This window comes from Gossypium arboreum, chromosome 13 (genome assembly GCF_025698485.1).
Source record: "Gossypium arboreum isolate Shixiya-1 chromosome 13, ASM2569848v2, whole genome shotgun sequence".
Lineage (NCBI taxonomy): Eukaryota > Viridiplantae > Streptophyta > Magnoliopsida > Malvales > Malvaceae > Gossypium > Gossypium arboreum.
The window spans coordinates 87,233,057-87,252,369 of record NC_069082.1 but is presented as its reverse complement, the minus strand read 5'-3'; the positions used below and the strand labels follow the sequence as shown (position 1 = coordinate 87,252,369).

Sequence of the window (19,313 nt, the reverse complement as noted above, 5' to 3'; positions counted from 1 at the left end):
ACCATTGGGTGATCTACAACAAAAAATTAAACATACTCCGTAGTCGTGTGCTTACCATCCCCTAAGGTGACTAGCAAAGTAATCGAGCCCTTTACCTCAACGGGATGGGTCGCAAAATTATACAACGGATTAGCCTTAGACAACACATGTTCCTTCTGCCTTATCTTCTAGTATGCATCCCAAGACAACACCTTAACTATACTTCCATTACCTACAAGTATCCTTTTAAATTCAAAACCTACAATTGTCTCTGAGACAACCATCGGATCATTACCCTCTTCATCATAGACTAATTATTCATCATCATTATCGAATTCAACCCTCCATCTTCCCTACGAATGCGATCTTTTAGAGTCACTGATTGACATTACACTTCTCATGTGTACCTTTCTCTTTGTGTTGGAACCAACCCACTCTTCATCCCTACCCACAGTCACATGGATGATACCTTTAACTTTTTGCTTACCTTTAGGGTTACTACGCGAGCCCTGACCCTATTGGGAACCACTCTGATTCACAAACTCTATGAGCTCACCATTTCACATTACCCCTTCTATAGCATCCTTCAGTGTGAAACAATCCTCAGTTTTGTGTCCCACATCATCGTGAATGGAACATTTTTCCCTCGAATTCAGCCTTCGACTGAGACCTCTGAGGAGCCCTGAGGGAATTGTCTTGAGCTTGATTTCTCTGCGGCCTATCACTTTTTACTTGCAATGATTGGTCAAGAGGGCCTTGCCTACTGCGAGGTCATTCTCTATTCCTAAACTATCTATTCTTCCTCTAGAAGGTGCCACACGACGCTCTTTTAATCTCCTCTGCCTTTGCGAACTTGTGAGCTCGCTCGTACAAGTCAGCCAAACTTTGTGGTCTGTTATCTGTAAAGGAGTAATGTACATGATCATTTTGTACTCCCATTATAACGGCATCAATGGCCCACTGGTCCCCCAAATTCTTCGTATTGAGGGACGCTACATGGAACCTCTTCACATAATCTTGAAGGGACTCACCCTCTCTCTACTTCAGTAACATCAATCCCACAGGTGTACTCATGATTGCTTTGTGAGTCCTGAATCTTCCCAAAAACATCTGTTCTAACTGTGAGAAACTTTGAACTGAACCCTAGGGAAGGGACAGGTACTAATACTTGGCACTTCCCTTAAGCATCCTAGAAAATGCCTTACAATTTTGCTGCATCTGATACCCCCAGTGCGTTCATGTAGTCATTGTATTGCATCAAGTGGGCTCGCGGGTCCCTCCTTCCCTCGAACATATCCTTAAGAACCTTGAAGTCACGCAAAAAATTTATCATTGCAATCTTAGGGGCCAACGAATTGTTAGAACAGAACAACCAATCCATGTTTTGAGATTTAGGGTGTAATGCCCTTACATCCCTCCGCAACTCATCCATCTCGCTCTACCACTCTTTTACCTGCATGCCTAGGACATTGTCTTATGTGTTCACATTATCTTGGGAACCAAAGTTGTCAGAATGCACCTTCCTTCTCAACTCCTCGTTTTGCTTCAGCAGGTCCTGCTGAAAAGCCTGTTGCTGTTCAAACCGCGCCTCCTAAGCATCCACCTACTCCTTCATGAACTCATTTGCTCTTGAAGAGCAAAGAACTACTACTGTGGTGCCTCTTGGTTAGGAGGAAATCAAAACCCTTGATTAATGGGAACATTCAAGTCTAAAGGACTAGAAACTCCTTGATAAACTGCATTGCCAAAGTTTTTCGGTCTATCGGTGAACCATCTGGCAAACAAATCAGCTCTACTGTGCTGACTGTCGGAACTTGATGCTCTAGCTTGTCTTGATGGAAGATTGAAGGGGAAATTCTCGTTTGGATGAGCCATTTCTACTTTGAAACTGAAGAAAACTAAATCAAATTTGAGACATCTAATGATCGAAAGTCTTTCCATGCTCAGTGCACCAACTGTTGAGTAATTTTATCTTGTATCTTATTAATGGGAGCATTCGGGTATTTATAGATACTGTTACTGTTCACGACATAACCCCATTGCTCATAACTTGACTCCCACTATTCCTAGGACTGACATTCTGAGCAGACTTCAGGCATGCTGAACACGTGTTTCACTCTAGGTTGCCTGCCAAACCATGCAGTCTCCCTTCTACAAGCTTCTTGAGTATATACGAACTGAGACAGCGACCTTCCCTTGGTTCGTGCAAACTCTCCTTGCAAGCTGGGTCTGCGAGCTCCCCTCGCTGTCCTCTCATGGTTTGCCTCACACTCAATCGTCTAGTGGGATCTATCCGGGTCACGGGTAGGCGATCCGGATCCTACCTAGGATTCGGGTTGGTAATCACTTATATATAACAATAGGCTTAAGTTTAGAATAGTATATGATTGTAGGTATTTATAAGCCTAAACATAATTTTTGTATTTGCCAATACTGTTGAAGAATTATTATCCTGTTTGTTGCTTTTTACTTCTTATTTCAATGATATGATGATATTTAAACATTATAGGTTGTTGATGTTTATATATCATCAAGCGAATGGTTTACTGTCATTTCCTTGTAAAACATTTGTGAGAGCGTGAGTGTTTTTTTTATTGCTTGAATTCAAATGGTGCAACTTCATCAACTTGTTCAATTCTTATACAAGATAGCAAAGTCAAAACAAATGGAGCCAAGCGGTTGCTAAAATTACCAAATAATTTCCAAGGTGAATCAAAGAATAAAAAACTAAGCAAATAAACTTTTATGCACCCTTGGATTATAAACTTGAAAATTAGAAAATATTGGAGGAACAACTTCTTGTTATCATTGTATATTGGTTGAATTTGAGATTTTAATATTTATCAGAGGACAGTGCAATTTTATTATAATTATCTATACCTATATCACAGTTATTTTCCATGATGTTGTTTTGGAAAAGTGATGAGATTTTTTTAAAATTTTTATCTAATACATTAAATTTCTCTAGTTGGAATCCAATTCTTATTTTTATAACCTTTGAACTGTTTTTCTATTTTCTATCGTCACTAACTTTGTTTTTCTATCATTCAGGTATAGCACCGATCTAGTAAGCAGCTAACCTATTCTTTGAACCTGTAATAACCATTGCACGCCTAAAAGCATGGTTTTAGCCTCCAACAATAAGCCATCTGCGATACCAAAAAAGGAGCAAGTCTTGGCTGCTAAAAGGTGGGACTGCCCAAAGCCAGCTTTCATGTTTGAATATGCATTAATTATGAATATCCAACATTAATATTTTAAGCAAAATCAAGAAGCCCAACAACATAGTCTATAAATCTATTTCATTATCTTAATAGGAAAGCTTAATGTTGTAATACACAACAGAGGCATTCTGTATATAATTGCCACCAAACAAAGTTGACGGAAAAGGCGTATGAAAAAGTGAGAATTGGTTCCCTAGGAAGCACTTAACTCAATGCTTAAGTCGAACAATATGGTCATCTCTGACAGTGTTGCTTGAGCCACCATTTTTTCTGTTTTCTGGAATAATTTTTCGTTGGACGAGATGGTTTCATAGCAAGTATTTACAGACACAATACCTCAATACCTCAATGCCCCAACAACATTTATAGGGCTGCTTTGTGTGTATTTATAGACACATGACTGCTGGATGGTGATCTCGGTATTGGTAACGTAGTATTGATCAGTGTTACCGTTGGTAGTGTAAGACATGATGGGCTTCCGCCATCGATCCGCAACCTGATCAGTGGTATTGATTGTTTTGCTGCCACTGTATGATCTTGGAGATGCGCCTGTATGGCTGCTGCTGTATGTATAGCCACCGTAACCAGCCATTGCCTTCTCTTTCTTTGAAATCCTCGACTTTTTCCTTGCTTATCTAAGATGTTTGAATTGAAGGTCTCTTTATATAGAAAAATAAAAACTTATTCTCTTTAGCTTAACGGAAAATTCAACTTCGAAGTCTTTCGGTTTGTATATTCTCAATATTTTTATAAGTTTTTCATTAGGAGGATTTTTATTAAAATTTGGGTCTCAAATTTTTAAGATTTATAAATTTCTTTGTTTAAGAATTAAAATAATTAAAATTCAAGATTTTGAATTAATCCAAATTCACTATTTAGAAAATTCTAAGTGTAGATGATTTAGATAATTCAAAATTAGATTTAGAAATTTAAAAACAATTTTAAAATTTAATTATTTAGGAAGATATTGAACATAGTTATTTGAACCGAATAAGATTGGTCAATCGGATTGATTGAATCAGAAATCAATTGGAGTATCAATCCGGAGAAAGGAATTACATCAGTTCTTCTGAAAGTTGGTACAAAATGATTGAATAAAAAAACAACTATTGATCGAGCGGTTGAACCAAAATTAATAATTTATTTAATGGAACCATATGGACTAATCAAATCAGTCATACCATTCAAACATGTTGGATCAACAATCCAGTAGCTTGACTGATTCGATCACTAGTTAGTACTGAAAATTTTGATTTAGAAGGAAAAAAAATACCCTTCCCACTCTGTCATATGAACAATTTAAGATAAAATTGATTACTTTTGTATATTCTTTCAAAGAGATTTTTTTTTTTAGAATTACGCCCTAACCAACCAAATGTAAGTTTTCATTTCATTATTTTTATAATTTTTTTGGGTTAATATATTAAAAAAACTCTCAACTTTATCGTATTATTTATATAAGTCATTTTCTTTATACAATTTATACAAGTCATTTATACTTTGTTTACACTGAATAAAATCATATAATTTGATTTGTACTTAAATAAGTGGACTTTCTTACGTATAAATTAAAAGTTAGGAGTTTGTAAATTAAAATTGTGAAAAGTTATGGTATAAATGAAATTTTTGAATATTTATATTGTACTAAATTAAATGTATGAAGCTTCGTCACTGTTTTTAGAATTAAATTGGACTGAGAATTGATCAAGGTACTAGTCCAAAATAAAGGGTCAAATCAGTTGACTTTTGAACCGGTTGAACCAATCAATCGGACTGGTCAAACTGATTTTCTCAATTTTTTATTTTTCTAATAATTCATTCAATCGAACTAGTCAAACAGGTCGAACCGAGCTAATTGATTAGTCCATTAGTCCAATTCTAAAAAGTTTGAGTTTCGTTGATGATACATTATAAGTACAATTGTTTATTTATTGTTTGAGTTTTGAAGGTAGTGTAAAAGAAGATAAAATAAAAAAATTCTCATGTTTTAAAAATCAATCTTGGATATTAAAAATTTAAAGTTTTAAAATAGATTTTAAAATCCAAAATTTAACTCATATGAAATTCAACTTGAATTTGTCAAATTCAAATTCAAATTTTTATTTGTTATCCAAACAAAACAAAGAATTTAAAATTTCAAATCTAAATCTAAATTTTTTTACCAAATTATGTTTTCCAAACATGCCATTAATGTATTTGATATATCATAATTTTCATATTTGTTTTTAAAATATGTGTTAAATTCCATTTTCGAATATAAATATTTGAAGAAAAATAATACGAATCAGAAGAAAGTAGAATCGAACAATGAGCACTTTTGTCATTGAGATTCCCCATTTTTTGTCATCGAGAAAACTGCTTAAAGAATCATATTCTTTTGGATAATGACTGGCATTAGCTACCTGAAATATGCAAATCTAATAGGATCTTGATAAGAGTAGGTCTTTCACTGTGCAGAATATAATGTACAGTCTTCTGGGAAAAAAACCACTTCAATGTGATGTGCACAAAACAGTTAACAGTCCAATGAAATCATATTGAAATATAAATAAATTTAGTAGCAAGATAGATGTAAGAAAACTAGCACTAAGAAAAAAGATTTGGTACCAAGATATTATTTTACTTACGGGTCAATACTAGACAATATTCAGAGATTATGCCACCAGCTGATGATTGGATATACTCATCCACTGGCTCAACTACTTATGAATTTTGCAAAATATGCATATGTTAACTTTGTAAGCTCTACTTATCCCTAGGCTATCAAGATATTTGTTCCTAGTGTATTTTTAAAAAAGACAACCCTTGAATTCTGAAAATTATATTTATAAACTATTTATTTCAACCATAAGGTGGCGTAATATACAAATTTTTGCTTGTGTATTAAAAGACAAAAATGCCATTCGCATCATATAAATTACTTTTTTTATTTTTATTTTTAAATTTAAGTAACTCAATCAAATACTTTAAACTAATATAAAGTAAAAATATTTTTATATATTGTATAATTAAATTTAAACAGAAATATTCTTATCAAATAAATAATAATTCAAACTCATATTAATAAGATCTTATACTCATACCCAAACCCGAATATACATAATATAAATAACGAAGTAAACAGTATTGCAACAAATGGAAAGTAGAGACAAACTCATCGGTCCATGTCTTTTCATACTACATTGATGGGAAAATGATTCAACTTTTTACTTTACACCTACGGAATTAAAGCACCAACATAAACAAAATTTTGCTTTTCTAATTTGATTACAAATACATAAATAAAAGAATAAAAAAAAAAAACAATTAGCATTACTTTAGCAAAGGCATCTATCGGCTACATGAAACCCTCTCCCCAGAGTGTAACTAACCTAACACGGTATGAAATCTACCGAATCATGCACAAAAAAGAAATAAGCATTGAGAGAAATTTTCAAGAAATATACGGATTCAATGCAAATTGATTGTCTTATTTCGAAGAATAATAAATGAAGAAAAATTCAACTTCACAATAACAGTTTCTATGACTAGATTATCATCCCCCATAAAACAAATCTACAGAGCTTCCGAAATCATTAAGCCTTAATGTTTTTTGTCCCAGAAAGTACCCGGTTTTCGTTGTCCACCCGGAATAACAAACTCTTCAGTTGATTGCATTGCCACCCTAGAACCTTTTTTTCTGCTGTATGGCGAAAGCATGCATGCATGCATGTCAAAATCAAAAATTCATCATAGCATCTGCCTATCTATGAAAACATTAATCATGACCCTCCGGAAAAAGTCTGGAGAACGCCCCCAGATTGAAACCTGTCGTCTTTCAAAATATAGAAGAATCCCACCAACACTTTCAGACCACGAAGGCTATCTCAGATGAACATAATAAGTCCCAACACTTTACCAAAGTAATAGATTTTCATCCCAATATACTGAGACCAACCTGCAGCCCAATAGATAAAGAGAGGATATAATTCAAACACTATCTTAGCTGATTTCTTGCTAAGGATATCCAATGGGTAGACATGCTCAAAGAGAAACTGTACGACATTTCATCACAGACCAAAAAGAAACAGACACTAAATGTTAAATTGACAAAATTATGGGCAAAGAAAAAATTACCGGCATGCTTCCTCTAAACAAATAACCACCTTTTTTTTTGCTTTCAGAAACCATGAAACAAATCCAAGAAATACAACATAATAAGCTGCCACTCACCTGCTCCCAGAAGTCCATAAGATCATCTGCCTTGTATCACTCTATAATTAAGTACCAAGTCCTCAGGTTTCTTCCATACATAAGCCCGGACAGTAGCTAAGCTCATGTCTGGAGATAATACCTAGAACACATAATAATAGCAAATCAAATAAGTGACCGGAATAATACGATTGAATAGAACAAAACAAGTTAGTCAAATTTAGTTTACTATGTTGAATTCAATCACAAACAAAGGAAGATCTAATACTGGTGCCAGAAAATGAGATCTTAGGTTGTTAGCCAATGGCATTATAACATCAAACATGCAATTGGCTTGCCTGATTATTGCATAAAATCTCGACTGAAGGTCGAGGCTTTTGCCAAGGCTTCAATCCAGACCGAAAAGATCCATCCCCAACTGCTAAATGCTGCAATCGTCCTCCAAGTCCAGGCGAAAATGTCCCATCAGTATTAGCATTATCAGATGGTTTGTCAAGCTTTTCTACGACGTAATTAACAACCTACATAACCAAAACATAATGAATATACATTATAATACCTAAGAATCCATAAAATAATGATACAAAAATACAACCTAGAACCAGCTGTTTGGCATTAATATTATAAAACCAGAGAAGAAAGAATCTAACAAATCAGAGCCATCTCCTCTAACATACATGTAACTAAGCACTCAACAAAGCTAATTCAAATGATAGTTTTATTATAATTTATTTCTATCTTGTTTTGGCTACGACCAAGTTAAAGGTCCTATCAATGTATATGCACCTTAAACTAACATTTTCAGTAATCTAACATTGCTCTTTTGGCCATTATGCCATTCAAGTTCCAAAATATGAAAGAGATTCTACTGTATTAGCCCAAGTGATCTAAGTTTCTATACTAACAACATTTGCTATTTTCTACAAACATATTCGTGCAGACGCATATACTAAGAAAACTAAACATGCATACCTTATGTATTCTCAAGATGCGAGGTGCACTTAACTTCCCTTGTGTGAGGATCTGAACAGCTGAACCTTCACAAGGATAAAGGTAGAAGCTACACCTGCAAAAATGAAAAGTAAAACTATCAGGAGAGTGAGGAAGAAAGGAAGAAAGTAAATCCTGCTCAATACCCAAGAAGTAAAATTAATAAGTATCAATGGTTCTGAATAAAGTACAATGATGTTAAAGAAGTGTGGTTTCTTTAAGTCATAGCAAGCATATAAACAAGCAGGTCAACCAATAAGCAGTTCAATGTATGTGGCGTTCCTCGAAAACCTTAAGATTTAATTGAGTAAAGGAAAAAAAAAAATTCTGCAAGAAGCAGAGGAAAGTTTAATGAGGTCACAGAAGTTACTTGGTGTTCTCGCGAGGTGGAAGCTTGTTACTCAACACACAGTCCAAAACCCAACCAGGGAAATCCTTCTCATCCTCGGTTCCATCCAATTCAGTAATTTTCTTTCTCCAAGGACCTCCTTGGGAACCCTCAGTGATAATTGAGGGAGGGGAAACTGTAGAAAACTCAAAAGAAGGATAGACCATGGAATCATTTTCAGCATTAACATCTACCTCAATTCTTGAATGAGTAAGACTTTTTGTAGTAATATCTTTTCCTGATAAAACATCTCCATTAACTGAAGCCTGGGAGCCAAGTCTTTGCCTTCTTTTAGTCATCCAATGAGCCAATAGGCCTTTAAGGGTTTCACGAGCTAGATTGACCTGGCAAAGACAAGTCAACACCAGATGCATGTACTAATCACAGCGATTATTTTCAGAGATATCCGTGTCTGAAGATTGCCACGATTAATGGAAAAATCTAATACCTTATCATCCTCAGGTTTGCCAGTTATGTTCAGATCTGCAGAGTACATTTCTGCAGAAAAGCATTGAGGGGTGTCCAAGTGAACAGACAAGCTCCCAAGCCGGGTATCCACAGTGAACCATGCAGGAATGCTTACCTAGAATGGTTTTAAACAAAAATTAAAATTAAAATCCATAAAGAAAAAAGAAAAGATGCAGTATATTCAACTACTACGATCCAATAAATAGTTATCGCACCATCTCAAACAACTGCTCCTTTTTCTCATCAAACGAAACCTGGACATTAAATTAAAGAAATGAATAAATACATACAACTAAAACATAACCTTGCATATGCAGGAGTGTCTCTACGTGTACCAAACCTGTAAATGAAAAGCAAAGTGCAAGCACTTTTCCTTGAGGGGGAAGAAAAGAAAGAAAATAGCAAAAGAATCTAGTGTACCTGTCCATAGTCTTCAATCACAACACCCTTGGTTATCTCCCAGAGCTTTACCGAACCAGCAGTATCCTGTTAAAGACATTAATATCATTTATGCAAAAATAGATCTCCCAAAATAAAATCGTAGGAACCAAAATCCATAGAAGTTGAACAAGTTTTAGGAAGAAGAATGATTCTCTCTTATTACTTCTAATCTGAATACAGCCTTTTAAAGAATAGCAGGAAAAATAAAAAAGGAAATAATCTCTAGAAATTAGCCTATCCCTAAAAATTAGTAATTTGATTATGGCTAATAGTACAAGGAAATTCCTAGCACTAATGTAGAAAATCTGCTTAATTTAAGGAATTCCAACACTCCCCCTCAAGCTGGAGTGTAGATGTGAATCAAACCCAGCTTGCCCATAATTTCTTCGAACATTTTTCTTGAAATGCAACCCCTTACCAGGAGTCCCTTTTAAGTATCTCAATATCCTGTAGGCAGCTTCCAAATGTTTCTCCCGTTGATATCTCCCCCTGTCTACTTCTTCTCCATCCTTACCAGTTCCTAATTTAAGGTTGGGTTCCATAGGAGTCTTGTCTATGTTCTTTGGAGTTTCTACAGAGTCAACATTAGAAACAAAGGCATTGTAGGATTTAGACAAGTTTCCATAGGATACAAACCGAGAAATGGGATGTTGAGTGCAGCTCCTAGTGCCCTTTCTTACTGCAATTGGAAGATGGATGGAAGATGAAGGAGGTGAAACTTCTTCCTCAGGACAGTCCTCGGGTAAAGATGGCATAGGCACTGCTGTTTCGGTCTCAGGCAGCTGATGTCTCCGAGAGTATACACGAAGTCCCTGAGTTTTTCCTTGTTTTTCAGAATGAGTGGGCTGTTTTTCTTCATTAGTATGATTAATCACCCTTGTTTCTTGTTGCTGAACAGTGGAGATAGGAAAAACAGGTTCCAAAACAGGAATAACAGTGGCTGTAGGATTTTCAGCAGGTTTTGTAGTTGTGGTAGGGCTGACAGGTTCCAAAACAGGAATAACAGTGGCTGTAGGATTTTCAGCAGGTTTTGTAGTGGTGGTAGGGCTGATAGAGTCTTGAGGTATAATGAGAAGATTGCTCAAGGTCTCATCTTCACTAAGTATCTCCCCCTGAAGATGAGAGGCTGAAAAATATGGCTCGTTTTCGAAGAAAGTAACATCAAGGGACACAAACATCCGGTGTAAGGTTGGAGAGTAGCACTTGTACCCTTTTTGTGCAGGTGAGTAACCAATAAAGACACAAGTGTGAGCTCCAGGATCAAGTTTAGATTGGTTGGGTTGATGGTTGTAGACAAATGCTTTGCAACCAAATGTTTTGGTTGGGAGATTAGGAACACGAAACAAGGGAAAAAATTTTTTGAAAAGTATGTAAAGGTGTTTGAAAGTTTAATACCTTTGATGGGAGTCGGTTTATAAGATAACAAGCAGTGAGGACAGCTTCTCCCCATAAATACTTTGGTACACCCATAGTAAACATAAGGGCATGAGCCACGGCTACAAGGTGTCTGTTTTTCCTCTCGGAAACCCCGTTTTGTTGAGGGGTGTTAGGACAAGAACTTTGATGTATGATTCCTTGCTCAGAAAGATAAGGACTTAGGATAGAATTAAAGTACTCTCTCCCATTATCAGTTCTAAGGGTGTGAATATTTGAATTGAACTGAGTTCGAATCATTGAATGAAAATTTTTGAAGACTCTAGAGACTTCGGATTTTTCTTTAAGGAGATAGACCCAACAAACTCTAGTGTGGTCATCAATGAAAGTTATGAACCACCTAGCCCTGTGATGTTTTTTACTCGACTGGCTCCCCATAGATCGCTGTGGATTAAAGAGAAAGGTTGAGATTGAACATAAGGTTTCAAAGGATAAGGGACACGAGTGTGTTTAGACAGTTGGCAAACTTCACAGTTCAATGAACTAATTTTCTTATTTAGAAATAGTAGAGGAAACAGTTTCTTCAAGTACATGAAATTCGGGTGTCCTAGTCTACGATGCCATAGCATGATAGGATCGTCTTTTGATGTAGATAAGGCCATCCCTTCTTGTGAACTGTTTTTGTTCCAAACATATAAGCCATGATTAACTTTAGTAGTGCCAATCATCTTTCCCGATTCCTGTTCCTGAACCACACAACCGAAAGTAGAAAATTCAGCAAGTACTTTTTCATCCTTGGTAAGCTTGCTAATTGAGAGTAAATTACAGGAAAGATTTGGAACATGTAAAACTTTATCAAGGGAAAAATTTTCAGTAAGTCTCACTATCCCCATTCCAGCCACCGGTGAGTAAGATCCATCAGCTATGCGAATCCGAGAGTGATCATGACAAGGTAAATAGGTGTGAAACAAACTTAGATTACCTGTCATGTGGTCGGATGCACCCGAGTCTAGTATCCAGGAAGTTGTGATAGGTTCGTGTGTAGTATTTAAAGCAGTACCTTGAATAGCTAGTGACCCACTGGCTGTAGGAGTCCTGAGTAGTTTATGAAGAGCCTCAAGTTGAGTTTTGGTTAGCCTAACATTCTGAGCATCTTCTTCAGTAGTAGATATCATTGCTGCCTTGTTTTCTTTCTGTTTTTTTTCTTCAGGATAGCCATGGAGTTTGAAGCATTTCTCCTTGGTATGCCCAACCCGATTACAGTGGCTACACCATGGCCTTTTTGAACCAGAATCAATTCCATCTTTGAACCTTTGAGATTGAGGGCCTCTTGAAATAAGAGCAGAGTTCTCGGAAGGATGATGACCAGCTACGGTCAATGGTTTTAATTCTCTTGCGTCTCCCAACATAATAAGACGCCGTTTCTCTTCCCTCCTTACTTCAGCAAATGCTTCTCCTATGGTTGGCAGTGTGGTTCTGCCTAGTATTCATCCTCGGACCTCATCAAGATCACGATTTAGTCCTACTAGGAACTCATAGAGACGTTCTTTGTTAAGATGATCCATGAACTTGGTGTGTTCCAAGCCCTCACCCCAATCAACTTCATAATACATGTCTAACTCCTGCCATAAGATCTTTAGGTTGTTGTAATATTGAGTGACTTCAAGTGTTCCTTGTCGAATATCTTTCAACTTTAATTTGATCTCAAATACTTGGGAAGTATTTCCAAGATCCGAGTAATTCTCCTTGATTGCATCCCACATTTCTTTGGCAGTTTTGAAAAAAAGATACGTTCGGCTTATATGACCTTCCATCAAATTTATAAGCCAAGCCATAACCATTGAGTTGTTAAGCTCCCAAGTTGCATAACCAGTGTCTGTTGATGCTGGTCGAGGAATTTGTCCATTAATGTACCCAAATTTTCCTTGGCCACGAAGAACCATAAGGACAGATTGTGACCATTGCAGGAAATTTTTTCCATTTAATCGATGATTTGTGATTATAAGAGAAGAGTTAAGGTCACCTTGTGGGATTCCTTGACTGTGATTTTGAGTTATTTGTGAGATCTCAGTCTCAGAGAAATTTTGGGTGTCACCCATGGGAGTACGGTTTCTAACAGAGAAAAACAGAACAAGAGAAGAGAAGAAAGAGCAGGATCAAATGGATTCCTGATGCTCTTGATACCATGAACAAGTTCTAGGAAGAAGAATGATTTTCTCTTATTACTTCTAATCTGAATACAGCCTTTTAAAGAATAGCAGGAAAAATAAAAAAGGAAATAATCTATAGAAATTAGCCTATCCCTAAAAATTAGTAATTTGATTATGGCTAATAGTACAAGGAAATCCCTAGTACTAATGTAGAAAATCTGCTTAATTTAAGGAATTCCAACAGAAGTACTAACGAATTTACCTTAGTCAATACATGCCTTCTGTTATTTAAAATCTCATAATGAACTATTGCAGGAGTGCCGGGAATGGTGAAGATGGGTTCTTTATAAACAGGAGCCTGTAAATAATTGACAACTGACAACGTCAGCACAGAAATGAAGGGAGAAGGATAGAAGATAAAGTTTAAAACAAATCATAGCCAAACATCAAAGGGATATACATAACAATGCATATCATGATTAATAAAAGGACAATCTAATATTTATTCTTTTTCTTGGGGTTGGGTGAGCAAGAAACAAATGAAACAGGAACATCAATACTTCAACGTATTTAGTAATACTTGACACAAATTAATGAAAGTGAGAAAAAAAAAAGATTTATGAGAAATTTTCATGACAAACATGGTGATGTGCTGTTGTAAGCCAAAACATATACAAACATGAATTCACACACACTATACTTACTGGGGTAGACCCTTCCAAGGAAACTCGTGCTCTGGAGAAGGACAGGTTTCCAGCCAAGAATGAACCACCTCTTTGAAAGACCTTCTGAGGATTTTTTCCTTCAGCAGGCCATCTATGAACCGAAGAATCTGTCGTTGCAACCCATATACTATCACCATGCAACGCCAGCTGCAAAATCGGATGCTCCTTTGTGCAAAGCAAAAGACTCTCTCTAGTTGTCAAGTCTGTCAAATATAACTGATGTATGTACAAAGCACAAATTCAGAATTAAAGCTAAATATTTACAGGTAACAGACAAGGATGTCAGAAAGTGTAAAGATTATGCTAAGAATATTTAAAATTATGGCCTTTATTCATTACCAGACCAATTCAGAAACTTAAGCTAGAATAGGCATTTTAAAGTCTTAACATTAAGTTTCATTGAGTTAAAGTTGCAACGTTTTATTTCATTTTCTGTTCACTTCATTTTAAAATGTCAAACATATTTGAGTGGTTTCAAAAAAAAATTAGAGGAAATCGAAGAATTTGATGCAGTGAATCCATCTATTAAGTTTCTATTCATGTATAAGAGTTGTAACTGCATTAAGTCAGTTTTGGAAGTTTCTTACTCTGGATCCCATATGTTTGTATGAATAAATATTACTATCCATTAATGAGCATGGTTTACTAGACAAAAAATTTACAAGAACTTTGGCAACTGTAGTTACAAGCTTTTGCCCCAGTACAATGTTTAAGGAAATGCAACTCTATGAGCAAAGCACCTAGATCACTTATTCACCTTTCTTGCTCTGCAATTTCTAAGATTGTTTTCAGTCCATAACCTTACTCATAAAAATTAATTTTCAAATTAAACCCTTAGCCCTTAATTTACCATTCAACCTATAATGGTATCAGCACAGCACAGGATTTTGCCTACATCTAATCTATATCTATAGACCCCTAATTCTTCTCATAATTTCCCATCTTTTAATCTCAACCAAGCCTGAAATACTAATCAGCCAATTGTCCTACATTGGCATAACTATCTTGTCAAATTCTACATCAAAACATTGGCAAAAAATGATAAACTTGTCCATTAAAATGGTTTGGCATGAATATCCACTTACAGAAAGATCTCTGCCACCACTATAAACATGACTAAAGGTTGGGGTGCTTGCAAGTGCCCAAACAGAATCCATATGCACAGCATATGAATGCACACAGCGTTGCTGACCAAGGTCCCATAGCCTACAAGTTAAAATTACAACTGCTTGAAAGGCATGGTCTTAAATTATTTATGGTTGAAAACGGCATGTGGTTCAACAGCAAAACAATAAACAAATTGTGTACCTGATCATCGAATCAGATGACCCCGATAAACAATATCTGAAAGATAACAAAATGTCTGTCAAACACTTAACTAATGAAATAAATAAAGCACAGAAGAGAATAAAATCAAATAACATAATTCATTAGTAGTCAATCAAGGGAAGAACCTATAAGATAAAAACAAAGACCCTGATACATTAAAAGAAGTATTCATCCCAATTTCACTTGAAAGCAGTTATAAAATGTGCACATGTGCATCCATATAAAGCCATAACAAGGTTTAGTCTCCACTGTTCAACCACCCCTTCGTTATAAAAATCTTTACCATCATAGGACCATTATTAATATACAAAAATTTTACAATCAGATGAGTTTACACCACTGCAATAGAACAGTTTGGCAGTCACAATAGAAAATAATCAGATGACAAATACGCGTCATATGACACATGCTAAAGCTATTGTAAGCTTCCAACTAACGTCAAGTTAATTCTATTTGTAACTCAGATAGCGACTGGAGCTGAATTCATTGCACCAACCTGCCAGTAGAATCCATAAGTAGAGCCCTAATGTTATCTGTATGCCCTCTTAGCTTCATAGTCTTCAATCCAGTTCTTGGGTCCCAAACTCGCACAACCTATATGAAAGTGAGGCAGGATACTAAGAGTTTCATTAAAATTTTAAAATCAAAAGGCCAAATGATAACAAATGACCAAAAGATTTTTTTTTTTTCATTAAAAAAAAAAAAAGAAAGAAAGAGGATGAGGTAAAGATATGACCATCCTCTGCAAGATGTCATAAGGGAAGAGGAACATGTTATTATCAGAACATTTGAATTGGGTAGAAGTAAAAGCTACCTTCTCAGTTCCACCAGAGACAAGAAGGCTTCCACTATCATTAATTGCCAATGCATAGACCGACTCTTTATGGCCTTTGGCACATATGGGGACATACCCATGACACTGAGCTGTCTGAGCAGCAATGCTGTTACTTGAGCTAATTGTCCGCAAACTTGATATTGATAATGAATTTGCAGAACCATTGATACCGTTGGAACAATTATCTTCCAATACATCACTGGACTTTGAGAGAGGAGTAACTGCAGCTTCAATATCCCATACAAAAACCTCCCCACCAAGACCCCCAGAGGCAACCACATTGGTCTAAAATGTATGACACTAAAAACAAATCAGAAAGTGACCTCTATGATGATAAATATCATACTTTGAAGCACAATTTATGCTGCCAAATTAAACATGAAACTTAAATAGCAATATTGCATTAGCAGGAACCTTTCATCCATTTAGCTAATAATATCCAGAGAAACTTTAACATAGAAATTACATTTTTTTCAGCTGCAGCTAGACAAGTTACATAGTCAGAGTGTTGACGGAGAGTGCTGGTACAAGTTCCATCAGACAAGCAATTCCATGTCTGGTATATCCCAAGGAAAAAGAATGTCAAAACTTAACGAAATTAGTCAAAAAGGGAACAGCCAAAGATGATAAATTAATTAACAACAAACCTTCAATGTGGTGTCTGATGAACATGAAACAAGTGTATTATCACCAGCAATTACAGTATCATTTACCTGCATAATAAGGAAATAGCTTAATTCTGAATCATAACTTACACATTACAGAGGTATATTATGCACATATTAAATGGATGGCAAATCCCACAAACTAAAGAAAAAGGAGATTAAAGAGCTTTTTGACATTTAAGCTGACTGTTGATTAATTAAAGTGCAAAGCGAAATACTTGCTCTACCTTTTCCTTTTGGAAAGCTGGTCAGTTACTAAGCAACTATTTATATTTGGTAATACATCAATATATGGCATCTAGTAGACCAAAAACAGAAAATAAATTAAATTGTCACACTCTCCCAACCACATATTAGCAATCAAAAGACTATTGGTAAGGAATGAAGATCATGCTCATAGCCAAAAGCAAATTTTCATTGGCAAAAACAAAAATAAAAAATGGGTACCCAATCAACATGTGACTCAAATGTAGCAGAGCAAGTAGCAGCATCGTCATCCAGCGCCCATCTCTTAAGTGTGCCATCTCGGCTTCCAGTGAAGAGATAGTTGCACCCATCAGAGAAAGATGACTTCAGGACAGCCAAACAATTTATGCCGGCACAATGCTGCAAAACAACATGCCAAAATGAAGAAACATCAGTGCCTAGTGCCTATAACCAAAAGAAACAGATAAAAGGTTCAACTACCATCCTCAAGCTAATTACTTGCTTTTTAGAATAAAAAACAAAGGATTAGCAGAATAATCCAATTTGATTGTTAGCATGTTCTTAAATTAAGGATACAATGGACACTATCAAAAGTTAGTAATTGAGAAAAAAGGCTATTATTTTCACTTTAATTTAGCATACGTAAATCTTAAGGATAATAAGTATCCAATTAAGACAGTGGTATAATATTACCTAGAAGGAAGTTCAGGAGTTCCAACTGCAAATAGATTTAAAATATGCCAATTTTATCAACATAACAAATATATAATAAGCATTTCTTACTCAACCTTTAGGAGAACACATACGGCATGGTATTTTAAATCTACACAAGGATAAAAAAATCACACGAAGACTCAAATGGTATTTCTATGGATCATTATAAATTTGTGTGCCCCAATATAACAATACATATAAAAACAAGCATGACCTTCTAGATTAGCTACAATAGCATAACATAGAAATTAAGAAAAGGAATATAAAACCAACAAAGGAGAAACACCAATGATGCAAAATGTTGCCTTACCCTGAAAACGCAGATAAATAAATTAGAATCCTAATGGAACCTCAAATATGCAAATTCCTAAGGACTGCCAAATACATAATGAAGGAAGAAAACTTATTCACTTCAAAGATAAAGGACAATGGGATAACTAACGAAAGTATAGAAATAAATAAATAAAACGAAAAAACTTCACCTTTGTATCATCAGTGTCACTCAATACGTATCTCAGCCTCTTTTCTTTACGTGGGCGGTTAGAATTGGCATTGTTCCCCACACTGCTCACTCGATGCATTGCGGTGACCCCTAGGTAATCAGTCAAATGAAATTAAAAACTAAACCTACACCACCGGATATTTCAATGCCTTTGAACACTTGAATATGTCAACACTGTACGTTAAGTTGGAATAACTTAAATTCTGCAACCAAAAATCAATTTAAAAGGCAAAAAAAAATGAAAAAATGAAAAACAAGGCTTCAAATAATAGTGCAGTAGCAGTTTCACGGATCGTGGCCGCAAATAGCAGCGTAATTGAAAATAGCAGCCAGAACGGTACGCTATTTCCGCTGAAACCGATAGCCTTAAAAGAAATTTTGTCCCTTCTCAACAAAGTAAACAGAGAGAAGGTAACACGCAGTAGGATCGAAAACAGAAAACCAAATATAGCAGAGTGATGCGGAGACACAGAGCAGATAATTCAAAATCCTATGACTCAAGTAGAAAATCGATAATCAAGTTGAGTTTAGGGTTCCGAAAATTACCTTAGTTTAATTTGCTAGTATATGAGAAACTTGAAGGCAAGAGACAGAGCGCTCGGGGGAGGAGAAGGAGGAAGAGGAGAGGGATCAAATAGAAGAGAAAAGACACAGGCTTTGTTTGGACAGAGTGGTGGTGATGACAGATTAGAGTGGGTCGGGAATTTTAGGATTAAAAGGGTAAATTTCAATATTGATATTTGTCATTACTTATCTTTATATGGATATATGTATTGATAGTTGTCATTTTATTTTGTCATAATGGATAATTTTGTTCTTACATACAATTTACCTTTTGTAGTCTAACTTTAAAATTTTCACTAATCTTAATTTTTTTAAAATAAATTTATAATTAAATATTGGTTTTAGACTATTTGAAGGATAAAATTTAATAAAATTTATTTTTATTCAAGTATACTATCTCGTTACTAACATTAGAATTAAATTGTTTCTATTTTGATCATTTAATTTTTTATTAATTTAGTCACTACCGTTAATTAAATTAACCAAATTAATCATCCCACCATTAAATTCATTATTCCACCGTTAGACCCATTTATTATTTTATTCTTCTTCCTTGCCATATTCTTT

At 35.4% G+C, this 19,313-nt stretch overlaps 2 protein-coding genes across 3 annotated transcripts; both read right to left on the bottom strand.

Moving 5' to 3' along the window:
- Positions 1-6,652: 6,652 nt before the first annotated feature.
- LOC108464032 (uncharacterized) lies at positions 6,653-18,977 on the bottom strand. 2 transcript variants are annotated; one of them, XM_053024011.1, is made up of 19 exons: positions 18,729-18,977; positions 18,163-18,385; positions 17,207-17,365; positions 16,742-16,807; positions 16,561-16,650; positions 16,074-16,379; positions 15,756-15,853; positions 15,239-15,274; positions 15,016-15,136; positions 13,910-14,146; positions 13,468-13,563; positions 9,661-9,726; positions 9,456-9,494; positions 9,221-9,355; positions 8,755-9,116; positions 8,367-8,460; positions 7,733-7,915; positions 7,416-7,536; positions 6,653-7,140 (listed from the first exon to the last, which is right to left on the bottom strand). In XM_053024011.1, the coding sequence occupies exons 2-18, from the start codon at positions 18,259-18,261 to the stop codon at positions 7,438-7,440; spliced, it is 2,286 nt and encodes a 761-aa protein (XP_052879971.1). In that variant the 5' UTR covers positions 18,262-18,385; positions 18,729-18,977; the 3' UTR covers positions 6,653-7,140; positions 7,416-7,437. The 2 variants fall into 2 exon arrangements, with proteins under 2 accessions (XP_052879971.1, XP_017619586.1); XM_017764097.2 differs by having other exon boundaries at positions 18,163-18,272; positions 18,729-18,963.
- LOC128286671 (uncharacterized) lies at positions 9,813-12,464 on the bottom strand. Its single transcript, XM_053024012.1, has 2 exons — positions 12,116-12,464; positions 9,813-11,801 (listed from the first exon to the last, which is right to left on the bottom strand). Exons 1-2 carry the CDS (start codon positions 12,462-12,464, stop codon positions 11,767-11,769), a joined length of 384 nt encoding a protein of 127 aa, XP_052879972.1. The 3' UTR covers positions 9,813-11,766.
- Positions 18,978-19,313: the final 336 nt, after the last annotated feature.

What these genes read in the sequence shown, in the direction of transcription:
- LOC128286671 (XM_053024012.1), bottom strand. Translation starts at nt 12,464, where the DNA reads ATGTTGGGAGACGCAAGAGAATTAAAACCATTGACCGTAGCTGGTCAT. An exon ending in TGGGTCACTAGCTATTCAAG is followed by an intron (nt 11,802 to 12,115) that starts GTACTGCTTTAA and finishes TGTGTGGTTCAG; the next exon opens with GAACAGGAATCGGGAAAGAT.
- LOC108464032 (XM_053024011.1), bottom strand. Translation starts at nt 18,261, where the DNA reads ATGCATCGAGTGAGCAGTGTGGGGAACAATGCCAATTCTAACCGCCCA. An exon ending in TGATTGAAGACTATGGACAG is followed by an intron (nt 9,495 to 9,660) that starts GTACACTAGATT and finishes TTTAATGTCCAG; the next exon opens with GTTTCGTTTGATGAGAAAAA. An exon ending in AGGAGCAGTTGTTTGAGATG is followed by an intron (nt 9,356 to 9,455) that starts GTGCGATAACTA and finishes AAACCATTCTAG; the next exon opens with GTAAGCATTCCTGCATGGTT.